Below are 12,500 nucleotides of genomic sequence, written 5' to 3'. Positions count from 1 at the left end.
GCCTGGTAAGAGGAGAATGATGAGCCATGCAGTCTGGGACAGATCAGGGCTGTCAGTCTCTATATGGCTGTTTAGTTTGGCTAGGCAACAAAATAGGACATAGGTTGTGTGTGTGTGTGTGTGTGTGTGTGTGTGTGTGTGTGTGTGCGTTCCACTCCTCTGACACCTGACAGACAGGTATTAAGCCCTCTGCTCTCACTAACACAGCTGGTACAGTAGCAGGCCCTGTCTGAGACAGAGAGGAGAGAGAGAGAAGAGAGGAGGGGAGAGAGAGGAGGAGAGCGGAGGGGGACAGAAGAGAGGGGAGAGAGAGAGAAAAGAGGAGGGGAGAGGAGAGAGGAGGGGAGAGGAGGTGGACAGAAGAGGGGGGGAGAGGAGAGGAGAGAGGAGGGGAGAGGAGGGGGACAGAAGAGAGGGGGGGGAGAGGAGAGAGGAGGGGAGAGGAGGGGGACAGAAGAGAGGGGGGGAGAGGAGCGGAGAGGAGGGGGACAGAAGAGAGGGGGGGGAGAGGAGAGAGGAGGGGAGAGGAGGAGGACAGAAGAGAGGGGGGGGAGAGGAGAGAGGAGGGGAGAGGAGGGGGACAGAAAAGAGGGGGAGGGAGAGAAAAGAGGAGAGAGGAGAGAGGAGGGGGACAGATGAGAGGGGGAGGGAGAGGAGAGGAGAGAGAGGGGGAGGGGGAGAGGGTAGGGGTGTCCGAAAGTGAAGATGTATCCACTTTCGAAAGTCTGGAGACGTCTCCATTGAAAATCGTTGCTAGAACAGCGCCGAAAACCGACTGCCAACCAATCAGAACCACTGCCAACATCTCCAATAGGGTGAAGGACCCGCCTTACCGGAAATTATCAAAACAAAACATTCACAGCCTCATTAGGAAGGACCGCCCTAAAGACGTTGGATCAGTTCTGCAATGCAGGTTGCAGGTTCTGACCCATCTCAGCCTGTGAGGCTCAGAGTGGACACTTATGTTGGTGAATAGTGAGTTGGGGCAGAGCTTTGATGGTCTTCTAGTCTATGTTGGTGAATAGTGAGTTGGTTCAGGGCTCTGATGGTCTCCTCTGTGTTGGTGAATAGTGAGTTGGTTCAGGGCTCTGATGGTGTCTGTGTTGGTGAATAGTGAGTTGGTTCAGGGCTCTGATGGTGTCTATGTTGGTGAATAGTGAGTTGGTTCAGGGCTCTGATGGTCTTCTCTATGCTGGTGAATAGTGAGTTGGGGCAGAGCTCTGATGGTCTTCTAGTCTATGTTGGTGAATAGTGAGTTGGTTCAGGGCTCTGATGGTCTCCTCTGTGTTGGTGAATAGTGAGTTGGTTCAGGGCTCTGATGGTCTCCTCTGTGTTGGTGAATAGTGAGTTGGTGCAGGGCTCTGATGGTCTCCTCTGTGTTGGTGAATAGTGAGTTGGTGCAGGGCTCTGATGGTCTCCTCTGTGTTGGTGAATAGTGAGTTGGGGCAGAGCTCTGATGGTCTCCTCTGTGTTGGTGAATAGTGAGTTGGTTCAGGGCTCTGATGGTGTCTATGTTGGTGAATAGTGAGTTGGTTCAGGGCTCTGATGGTGTCTATGTTGGTGAATAGTGAGTTGGGGCAGAGCTCTGATGGTGTCTATGTTGGTGAATAGTGAGTTGGTTCAGGGCTCTGATGGTCTCCTCCTCATTGTCAAGACAAAAGTAACGACTCACTCGAGCCCTATGGATAAGGAGCCATCGTTGACAGCCTGGCGTCAGTTTCGGGACAAACACAGATGTTGTCCTACTGAGTCACACTGAAAGCTTGGGTCTCAGTTTACGCTCTCTCACAATGTGTGTGTGTGTGTGCGTGTGTGTGTGTGTGTGTGTGTGTGTGTGCGTGTGAGTGTGGAGGCGTGTGCAGGCGGGAGAGTGATCAACGGGGCCAGGAGATCTGTGTCAAGCTCTGGACGGAAGACACGGACACACACGCACACACACACACACACACACACACACACACACTCACACATGTATATGCACACACTCACACATTCAAACACATCTGGAACTCTACTATGATTGATGAGAGAGTTCCGTTGGGTAATTCTCTGGAGGGGTGCGTGTGTATGTGTGTGTGCGTGTGTGTGTGTGTGTGTGTGTGTGTGTGTGTGTGTGTGTGTGTGTGTGTGTGTGTGCGTGTGTGCGTGCATGTGTGTGTGTGTGTGTGTTAGAGTTATGGCTCTGGTAGTCATTGAGTATCTGCAGTGCTGGGCCTAAGTCCCAGCTGAGTGACGTCTGTTGTAGCAGGTAATGATCTTAGCTAATGTCCCTAGAAGAATAACCACAGGTCTTGATCCACCTTGTTTAATCGTCAGGGATAACACCGTTATCAGCACCTCAGCTCCCATAGAGGCTGATCCCAGACCTGCTGTGCTGTACAGTATCTCTCATCAGTGCTAATCTGGCAGGCGTACGTGTTTACACTTGAAATGCACAGAACAACGTCTGTCGGCTTCGACGCCGGCGTTTCAACGGCGCTGTTATTGGACGTCTTTTAACTGTCGGTGGTTTCGCTGGATCAACAGTCGGTCTTCCTCGCGCGTTCCGTTTTCTTCATGATGTCATCGACAAGTGGTGGTTTTGATATCGGTGCCAAAAGTGTAATGAGCCGGTGGTGACAAACGTATGAAGACGGGTAGGAGAGGGGAGAGGGGGGGGGGGGCGGACACACACACACACGCACACACACACACACTGCCGGACTGGTCAGTGCCTAACGCACGCCAGGAAGAATTCTAATTCGGTGATACACTGGAGATTTGAACCCTTTCTTTGGCTTCTCCAGAACACCTTTCACACACGCACGCGCGCACACACACACACACACACACACACACACTGGATGTAAGCGTCCTTTGAGTTGACTGAATTACCCAGCGGTAACTCAACGGCGTGGGGCCTCGTGCCTTGAGCGGCCTGTTCTATCCGCGACGACGGCAGGCTTGTCTGGCTGCGTTTAAAGTTCCTGCGAGGCCCCGCCCCCGACCTCGAAAGCCGCCACACGGGGGAACGAGCCTAATCATGTGTAATGAGCGCAGCGTTCGACCTGCCAGGAGCATGAATCAGCCCGACTGACGCGCCGCATGGAAAAGTCCCGCGGTGGCGTGAGGGGCCCGTGGCGGCCGAACGCTCCCGCCCCCCACCCCCCCCCCCCCCCGCCCCCGTCCGTGACCCGGGGGGAGAGGATCACGAAGGCCAGGAGGTACCGGGGTGGGACGACAGCTGGAACAAAAGGAGGACCTGAGAATTGGGGTGAAATTAGTTATGGGGAGCAGAGAAGTATGGTGGAGGAGAGAAGGGGAGGCTGATTAGGGGGCGGGACGGGGCGGGGCGGGAGGTAGCGTCGGGGGACCGGTCCGGTCAGGGAGGCTGCTGTGGTGTGGTTCTGGGGGTTGTTGTGGTGTGTTTCTGGGGGTTGCTGTGGTCTGGTTCTGGGGGTTGTTGTGGTGTGTTTCTGGGGGTTGCTGTGGTGTGTTTCTGGGGGTTGCTGTGGTGTGGTTCTGGGGGGTTGTTGTGCTGTGGTTCTGGGGGTTGCTGTGGTCTGGTTCTGGGGGTTGTTGTGTTGTGGTTCTGGGGGGTTGAGTGGTGTGGTTCTGGGGGTTGTTGTGGTGTGTTTCTGGGGGGTTGTTGTGGTGTGGTTCTGGGGGGTTGAGTGGTGTGGTTCTGGGGGTTGTTGTGGTGTGTTTCTGGGGGGTTGTTATGGTGTGTTTCTGGGGGGTTTTGTGCTGTGGTTCTGGGGGGTTGTTGTGCTGTGTTTCTGGGGGGTTGTTGTGGTCTGGTTCTGGGGGTTGTTGTGGTCTGGTTCTGGGGGTTGTTGTGGTGTGGTTCTGGGGGTTGTTGTGGACTGGTTCTGGGGGTTGTTGTGGTCTGGTTCTGGGGGTTCGTTGCGTGGCTAGCTGTCTGCGCTGGTGCTGCCTCAGTCTGACTCAGTCTTTCTCTCTCTCACACACACACACACACACACATACACACACACACACAAACACACACACACATACACACACACACACGCACACACACACGCACACATACACACACGCATACATACACATACACACACACACACATACACACACACACATACTGTACACATACACATGCATGCATGCATACACACACACACACACACACACACACATGCAGACCTACACACACGTACGCATGCACACACACACACATGCGTGCATGCATGCATACAGACACACACACACACATATACACACACATATAGACCTACTCGCACGCACGCATGCACACACACACGCACACACGCAAATGCATGCACACAAGTGTGCATAGAATGTCCTGTACACAAACCCACCCACAGGGTACAGTAGACAGACATTCAGTGCATGCAAATTTATGACAACTGTACAACAGTACAATCCACACACACAATCCGCCCACAATACAGGGAAGACCCTTGATAATCATTCTGCACTCCTCCTCCATATCATTGTTGAACTGAACCCAATTTGAGGAACGCTGCCAGCTACTGTCAGTCACTGTGTGATGCAAGGCTGTTTACCAGCTCTGAAACAATCTCAAGAGTCCTGAAATCATTCGAAAAGGAGTTCACTTCTGCATCAGGCCCCAGGACAGAAGTCTCTCTTTCTCTACATTTCTTTTTATTAGACTTTCTCTTTCTCTCTCCCTCCACCATCTCCCTATTTCCCTATTTCCCTCTCTCTCTTTCTCTCTCTCTCTCTCTCTCTCTCTCTTTGGGCTGCGTGGTCATGGTGTGTTTTTATGGGCAGTCGTGATGATCTAGCCAGTCCAGACGGACACAGAATGCTGATAGTGAGCTATGCAGGGCTCCGCACAATAGGCCAAGCCAGTCCTCCCAGCCAAACGGCCTGGGCGCAAGCGATTCTCCTCATACCAACGTTATTACTGTTGGAGGCCGGAGCGGGCTTATCCCAGGCAACAAAAGGTGGTTTCATCCGTTTAGCGGAGTGCGAACGTGTCCGGGCCGGGTCCGCAGCGGCGCAGGCTGGGTAGTCAGACTGAGGGTAATGATCCCGGAATCACACCACACGAGATTGCAACAGACAGAACCGATCCTGTCCGTGTGAGGAAAGGGAGAGGAGGGTTCTAGACAAGGGGTTCCGCCCAGACTCGGAGCCAAGGCCGGGGGGGGATCTGGGTCTGGACGGGAGAACGGAATGGAACCGACGGAGGAACGTCAGAAATGTTAATTCCGGTTGACCAGGCATAAATAACATTGTCAGATGAATTAGAGTTTTTCCTGGGCTAGCAATTTCAGTGACGCCACGAGAAGCATTCTGGTGGACGGGACTCTTGACTCGTTCTCTCCAGAAATAACAGTTGTGTATAAAGTCGATGCATATTTCCACTCCTGAGTCTGTGATACGGGGTTGAAGAGCACTGTTTAAAAAACCTCCGTGGAAGGTGTGTTCTTTCTCTGGAATAGAGCAGCACACACACACGCACACACGCACGCACGCACACACACACACACACACACACACACACACACACACACACACACACACACACACACACACACACACACACACACACACACACACACACACACACACACACACACAGTCTCCCAGAGCATCAGATTCCCCCTCTTTTCTGGCACCAGAGGGTCTGCTGTGACATCACTGAACTAGAGGAAGCCAACTTTCCTATTTTTGGTGAGATAGAGCCAGGAAAACCCTCTTTCTCTCTTTTCCTTTCGGCCTGGCCTTCTTATACACTTAAACACCCCTCCCCTTCCCTCAACACGCACACACGTTCACACTACAGGGAGCCTAGATCAGGGTGGGAGAGCCTCCTGTCTCGTGGTAAGCGGACACCCGCTATCTCTACCGGAATGACGCGATGCTGCTATTCAGGGGCTATCTAGAGTGATGGGCTTTTCCACTGTCGTACGATAACGTAATCCATGCTCGCGCTTTTTTAGTGCTCGCCTTTCTCCAATGTCAGCCAATCTGTGCCGGGCGGCAGTACCCATGCCGGTGTTAGCTACCGTTCAGGGGTAGCTACGAAAGGTAGTCACTGTGCTGAAATCTTTTATCTCGCGCTAAAAGCTCTTGTAATTTCGACTCTCTACAAGATCAATTCATTAAGTTTCAATAATTACTCTGACTCTTCCTGCTTCAATTCACTTTCACTCACCAACATCTTAGTTCTAGCATAATCAATGCTGAGGACTCCAGAGCGGCAGTGGTGTGAGATCACGTTGGCCATGAATGATACCGATCGCTAACGTTTTTTAGCAAAAGTCAGTGGAATTCAACATAGCAAACATTAGCATCACTGCTAGCAGACTTTTTCTAACTGGGAGTGAGAGTACAAATATTTTCAGCTCATTATGAGACTGTGGTGGGACATAAAGCTAGCTACTTTACTTAGCTAGCTAGAGATATTGACCCCCCAAATCATTTTAAAATTTTCCTTTAACAAAAAAGTACAGGAGAGCTTCAGGTTCCTCCATATAATGTTCTACTCCTCCTACCTTCTCAACTCACTTCACAGGTCTGTTGTGTAATCAGGAAGCGTTACGGGTCACGCGGTGTGTGTAAGAAACACCTGCCATCCTGTATTGTCCCATGCTGGTCAATGGAAAAGCTCCAACTCAACAGCCCATCCTTCAAACCAGTGGGAGTCAGCCAGCTGCCTGTCTTCCTCCTGGGGGAGTCTCTGGACACACACTGGGGCACGAAACACATGGCAACACTTGGAGCCCAGTACCTGTGAACCACCTTCAACAATAAAGACCTTTATATCCTTACAGTAATCTGAAGGACGAGGTCGGATCCCTTCAATACTACTCGTCTTTCAAGGGGGTACTGTAGATGGAGCTATTACTGCTTTGAGTACACATGGCAAGTCCCCCACCAGGTGGAATAGAACAGCGAGCTTAGACTGGCCACAGCTCAGATTGGATAGGATGACAGGAGCCAGGTCATTATAATCACCGTTCTGGGAGATTAAACTGCAGTACAGTTCCGTATGAATTTGCGGCGTATGCTTCTCTATGCATGGCCTCTATAAAAAAAATTATTGGGATTAATTGGATTCAATACACTCGGTGATCTCTTGTATTGCACGTTTTGTCTCCTAGGATCATAACCCCTGAGAAAAATGTACACATCTAGCCATCTGCTGCACCTACACTAAATGTGTCCGGCTTCCTTTTCTTGAAAGAAATCATGTGGGGGAAATATATTATATTTCCACATTTGCTATGTTTAAAACCGCTGAGTGTTATTCTATGGGTCGAACTGTGCCAGATAACCCAATCCTTTAATGGATCTCAACCCAGCCAGCTTACACTTAACCCCCCTTTAGGGGAGGCCAGCATTATTCTAAACCAGCCGTGAACCAGGTCTCTCTCAACCACAGTGCTGTGTGATATCAGTGAGCACCGGTACTCAGGCTCACGTCAGCCAAACCTGTCCATTTTGTTTTGAGATGATCCCTCCGCTGTGGTGAATAGATCCCTTGTTTTCTATTGGGTCCCTTCTGCTTCCTCTTAATGGATGGAATAATTCAGGTGAAATCACAACAGAAACATTAAAAAGACTAAAGTCTTTAGGCTGGGGAGTAGGATGGAGCTACAGTACCCTTGAGTTTGAGTTGCTCTAGCCTGGCGTCACCAGCCTGATCTCGCAAGCTCACGTTCTGTTTCACTCTGCAAATCAGTCTGGATATCCAACCGTTCTAACTGAATCCACTCGAACCGAGAATGGCTCGTGCCAATCACATGTTTATCTAATATGGGGCGGGTTTAATAAGATGACGGAACAGAGGAGCGCCGATGCATTTTCGCCAACAACCAAGATGGCTGCAGATGATGTTGAATCCGCAATCGCGACCGCATTAAACAAACTGAACTAGCACACTGCTGCCTGTTTACATTTTCTGTCGCTCAGCGCCACGTAACACGTTTCTTTGCTCTGGTTGGTTGTAGGTCTATCCAATAGCGTCCAGAGGCATTTTGATCTACAGTACGCCTGTTGGTAAATGGTAAATGGTGAACGGACTGCACTTATATAGCGCTTTTCCACCTTAGCGGCACTCAAAGCGCTTTACAATGGCCTCTCATTCACCCATTCACACACACATTCACACACCAATGGCGGTAGCTGTCATGCAAGGTGCTAACCTGCTCATTGGGAGCAATTTGGGGTTAGGTGTCTTGCTCAAGGACACTTCGACATGTGGACAGTCGGAGCTGGGATTCAAACCACTGACCCTTCAATCATTGAACGACCCGCTCTACCAACTGAGCTACAGCCGCCCCAGCAGCTAGGTAGCGCCCCTTGGGAATTGGAAAGCAACTGTGAGTTTCCAGACCCTTCACATGTTTGTGTCTTGAGTCTGGCGAAGCCAGGTATCTCCGGCTCTAGATGATGACCCAGAATCACGGAATTTTAATGCTTGATGGTTCAGGCAGGGCAAACTGGAACATCCAAAGCAGTCCCTGAAATCAATCAGCTATCAGGAGACGTGTATCAATCAATCAATCAATCAATCAATCAATCAATCAAAGCTTTATTTGTATAGGCAACACAATGCGCTTCACAGAGAACAAGGGAGGTGGGTATACGACCCACCCCTACATATTCCAGAGGGAAGCAAAAAAACAGTAATCACCCGGGGGCCAGATAAGTGAGCTGTAAAAATTCTTCCCTGACCCCTCTCAACAAGGCGATCGAGCAAGCTCCAGGAGTATGTTTGTCTACCAGCTAAGAACATTTATAAAGCAATAAATTACATTAAATTACATTTTCAGAGTAAGAGAAGCTAAAAACAACATAGGAGAGAGGTGTACGTCCTGGTGGTGGTCTTCATGAAGTGTCCTCATAGACTCGTCAGTATGCAATGTGTTTACCCAGGTTATTGTGTCTCCCAGGCGTCCAGGACGACTCGTTCGGACGAGGATGGGGACCGTGGCTGGGACGCCTGGGGCCCCTGGAGCGACTGCTCGCGCACCTGTGGGGGCGGAGCCTCCTACTCCCTACGCAGGTGTCTCAATGGAGGGTGAGTACAAGCACACACACGGACACACACACCTGCACACACACACACACACCCCTGCACCACACACAGATAGGTGGGACTAGACACACAGAGAGGGATGGAGACAGAGAGAGAGACCTGACTTTCCGCATGGAGCAACGAGGTGAGAGGGGCTTGAGGAGGAGGGAAGGCAGGGGAGAGGAGGGGGCTGGGGGCTATAGAAGGTTGAGGTGGGAGAGGAGGGCAGGGGTTATAGAAGGTTGAGGAGAGGACTGGGGGCTATAGAAGGTTGAGGAGAGGATTGGGGGCTATAGAAGGTTGAGAGGAGGACTGGGGGTTATAGAAGGTTGAGGAGAGGAGGAGGGTTGGGGGTTATAGAAGGTTGAGGAGGAGGACTGGGGGTTATAGAAGGTTGAGGAGAGGGCTGGATGTTATAGAAGGTTGAGGAGAGGAGGAGGGTTGGGCGTTATAGAAGGTTGATGAGGAGGACTGGGGGTTATAGAAGGTTGAGGAGAGGGCTGGAGGTTATAGAAGGTTGAGGAGAGGGTTGGGGGTTATAGAAGGTTGAGGAGAGGGCTGGAGGTTATAGAAGGTTGAGGAGAGGGCTGGAGGTTATAGAAGGTTGAGGAGAGGGCTGGAGGTTATAGAAGGTTGAGGAGAGGGTTGGGGGTTATAGAAGGTTGAGGAGAGGGTTGGGGGTTATAGAAGGTTGAGGAGAGGGTTGGGGGTTATAGAAGGATGAGGAGAGGGTTGGGGGTTATAGAAGGTTGAGGAGAGGGTTGGGGGTTATAGAAGGTTGAGGAGAGGGTTGGGGGTTATAGAAGGATGAGGAGAGGGTTGGGGGTTATAGAAGGTTGAGGAGAGGGTTGGGGGTTATAGAAGGTTGAGGAGAGGGTTGGGGGTTATAGAAGGTTGAGGAGAGGGTTGGGGGTTATAGAAGGTTGGGATGGGAGAAGAAGGCTGGGGGTTATAGAAGGTTGAGGAGAGGAGGACTGGGGGTTATAGAATGTTGAGAGGAGGAGGGTTGGGGGTTATAGAAGGTTGAGGAGAGGGCTGGAGGTTATAGAAGGTTGAGGAGAGGGCTGGAGGTTATAGAAGGTTGAGGAGAGGGTTGGGGGTTATAGAAGGTTGAGGAGAGGGTTGGGGGTTATAGAAGGTTGAGGAGAGGGTTGGGGGTTATAGAAGGTTGAGGAGAGGGTTGGGGGTTATAGAAGGATGAGGAGAGGGTTGGGGGTTATAGAAGGATGAGGAGAGGGTTGGGGGTTATAGAAGGTTGAGGAGAGGGTTGGGGGTTATAGAAGGTTGAGGAGAGGGTTGGGGGTTATAGAAGGATGAGGAGAGGGTTGGGGGTTATAGAAGGTTGAGGAGAGGGTTGGGGGTTATAGAAGGTTGAGGAGAGGGTTGGGGGTTATAGAAGGTTGAGGAGAGGGTTGGGGGTTATAGAAGGTTGGGATGGGAGAAGAAGGCTGGGGGTTATAGAAGGTTGAGGAGAGGAGGACTGGGGGTTATAGAATGTTGAGAGGAGGAGGGTTGGGGGTTATAGAAGGTTGGGGTGGGAGAGGAAGACTGGGGGTTATAGAATGTTGAGAGGAGGAGGGTTGGGGGTTATAGAAGGTTGAGGAGAGGAGGGTTGGGGGTTATAGAAGGTTGAGGAGAGGAGGGTTGGGGGTTATAGAAAGTTGAGGGGAGGAGGACTGGGGGTTATAGAAGGTTGAGGAGAGGAGGGTTGGGGGTTATAGAAGGTTGAGGGGAGGAGGGTTGGGGGTTATAGAAGGTTGAGGGGAGGAGGACTGGGGGTTATAGAAGGTTGAGGAGAGGAGGACTGGGGGTTATAGAATGTTGAGAGGAGGAGGGTTGGGGGTTATAGAAGGTTGAGGGGAGGAGGACTGGGGGTTATAGAAGGTTGAGGAGAGGAGGACTGGGGGTTATAGAATGTTGAGAGGAGGAGGGTTGGGGGTTATAGAAGGTTGAGGGGAGGAGGACTGGGGGTTATAGAATGTTAAGAGGAGGAGGGTTGGGGGTTATAGAAGGTTGAGGGGAGGAGGGGGATGTGAGAGAGAGGTATGGAAAACAGGGTAGTAAAGGGGACAGGATCCAGGGGGGGAATGGTGGCCTGGGAGTCTTGGGAAATTATGGAGAAGCAACAATTTAGAGAACACATATACAGTAGTTCACATTCCAGTGGTCAAAGGAACATGGAATGGAATGATACTGGCGTTTCAATCAGTCGTTGACTCATTCCGCAGATAGGTTTTTCTTCATTGATTTGACAGTTTGTTTATCTGTCATCTGTATTTGAGCTCCAGTCAGATTCTCACTCAGCACGGGGATCGTTTTACTTGTTGAGGAAGTGTTCCACGGCGGGGGCAGCCCGTTGCCGACGGCACCTCGCCGGTAGCCCCCTCTCCGAGGGCTGGCAAGGCCCCAGCGTCTCCCCCCCATTGTTCCTGAACACAACTCAACCTGAGCATCACCCCTACTGTTTGGAAGTACCTCGCCTTGGCTGCCAAACCATAAGTAATGGCTGTTTTATTGCACAAATTTCAACCACACATAAAACGCACGGAGCTACTAAACCTGGCTAATTGGCAGCGACGATTACTGAGAGAATTCTACCTTCCGTTCATACTGAAATGAGGAAGGGGGGAGGGAGAGAGGGAGGGAGAGATGGAGGGAGAGATGGAGAGAGAGAGAGAGAGAGAGAGACAATTACCCACGCAAACTGGCCCTTGGACAGCTTTCGTGGCGCGCCGTCGTCAAATCAACGTTGTTCAATTGAATGTTTCCTGTGTTTGAAGCATCTCACTCCGAGGATTCTGGGGTTCCTGGCGATGAGACCCAGATGTGTATCTCCGTTCTCTCGAAGAGCCTCCTCTGTTGATGGTACGGTCCGTTCTAACGCCGCTTAGGCCTAAGCCAGAGGAAGCTGCGGTTTAAAATGTGTGTCGGCGAATTCTCAACCTTGTTCCTGCATTCCTGGAACCTACTCTGTCCTCACCAACCCCGGTATCGCGTTGCGCGCTGGATAGATAGGATTACGCACTACTTACCTAGGAATGTTTTTACAGTGGAGGAAGAGAGAGGACTATCCAATTATAAATGTGACCTGTGTGTCTCCCTGGGCTGTTTGAAGTCTGATGAGATGCCATCTTCAGGCCCCGGTAGAGTGTGTGATCCTCCCCCATTCAGGATGACTCGGGCTGCACCCTGCTGCCCCCCCCTGATGAGGAGCAGGTCTGGAAGTGATTGGCCGGTTGATTTGCTCTGGATCCTCACTGGGGGGACTCGTTATGCCACGGGATTAGAGAAGCGTCTGCCTGTTTCTCACTATGCAAGCCAACACACCTGTTCTAAACATGCAAACACACACACACACACACACACACACACACACTCGCGCACACATACACACACACTCGCACACACACACACACACACACACACATAGTGAAATGGATAAAGTCTGGAACACTTGCACGCACGCATGCGCGCACGCACG

General features: G+C 51.3%; 1 protein-coding gene across 1 annotated transcript in view; it reads left to right on the top strand.

Annotated features, from left to right (window-relative positions):
- The window catches only part of adamtsl3 (ADAMTS-like 3), a gene marked incomplete at both ends in the record, with an annotated part of 117,191 nt that overhangs the window by 45,303 nt on the left and 59,388 nt on the right, over positions 1–12,500 (top strand). Inside the window, one exon of the mRNA XM_084437457.1 lies at positions 8,895–9,022. Within this exon, the coding sequence (XP_084293583.1) occupies positions 8,895–9,022 (128 nt within the window). The remainder of the gene's footprint in view (positions 1–8,894; positions 9,023–12,500) is intronic.

This window comes from Borostomias antarcticus, assembly GCF_949987555.1.
Source record: "Borostomias antarcticus genome assembly, chromosome: 4".
Classification (NCBI taxonomy): domain Eukaryota; kingdom Metazoa; phylum Chordata; class Actinopteri; order Stomiiformes; family Stomiidae; genus Borostomias; species Borostomias antarcticus.
This window is presented reverse-complemented; position numbering and strand designations above follow the sequence as displayed.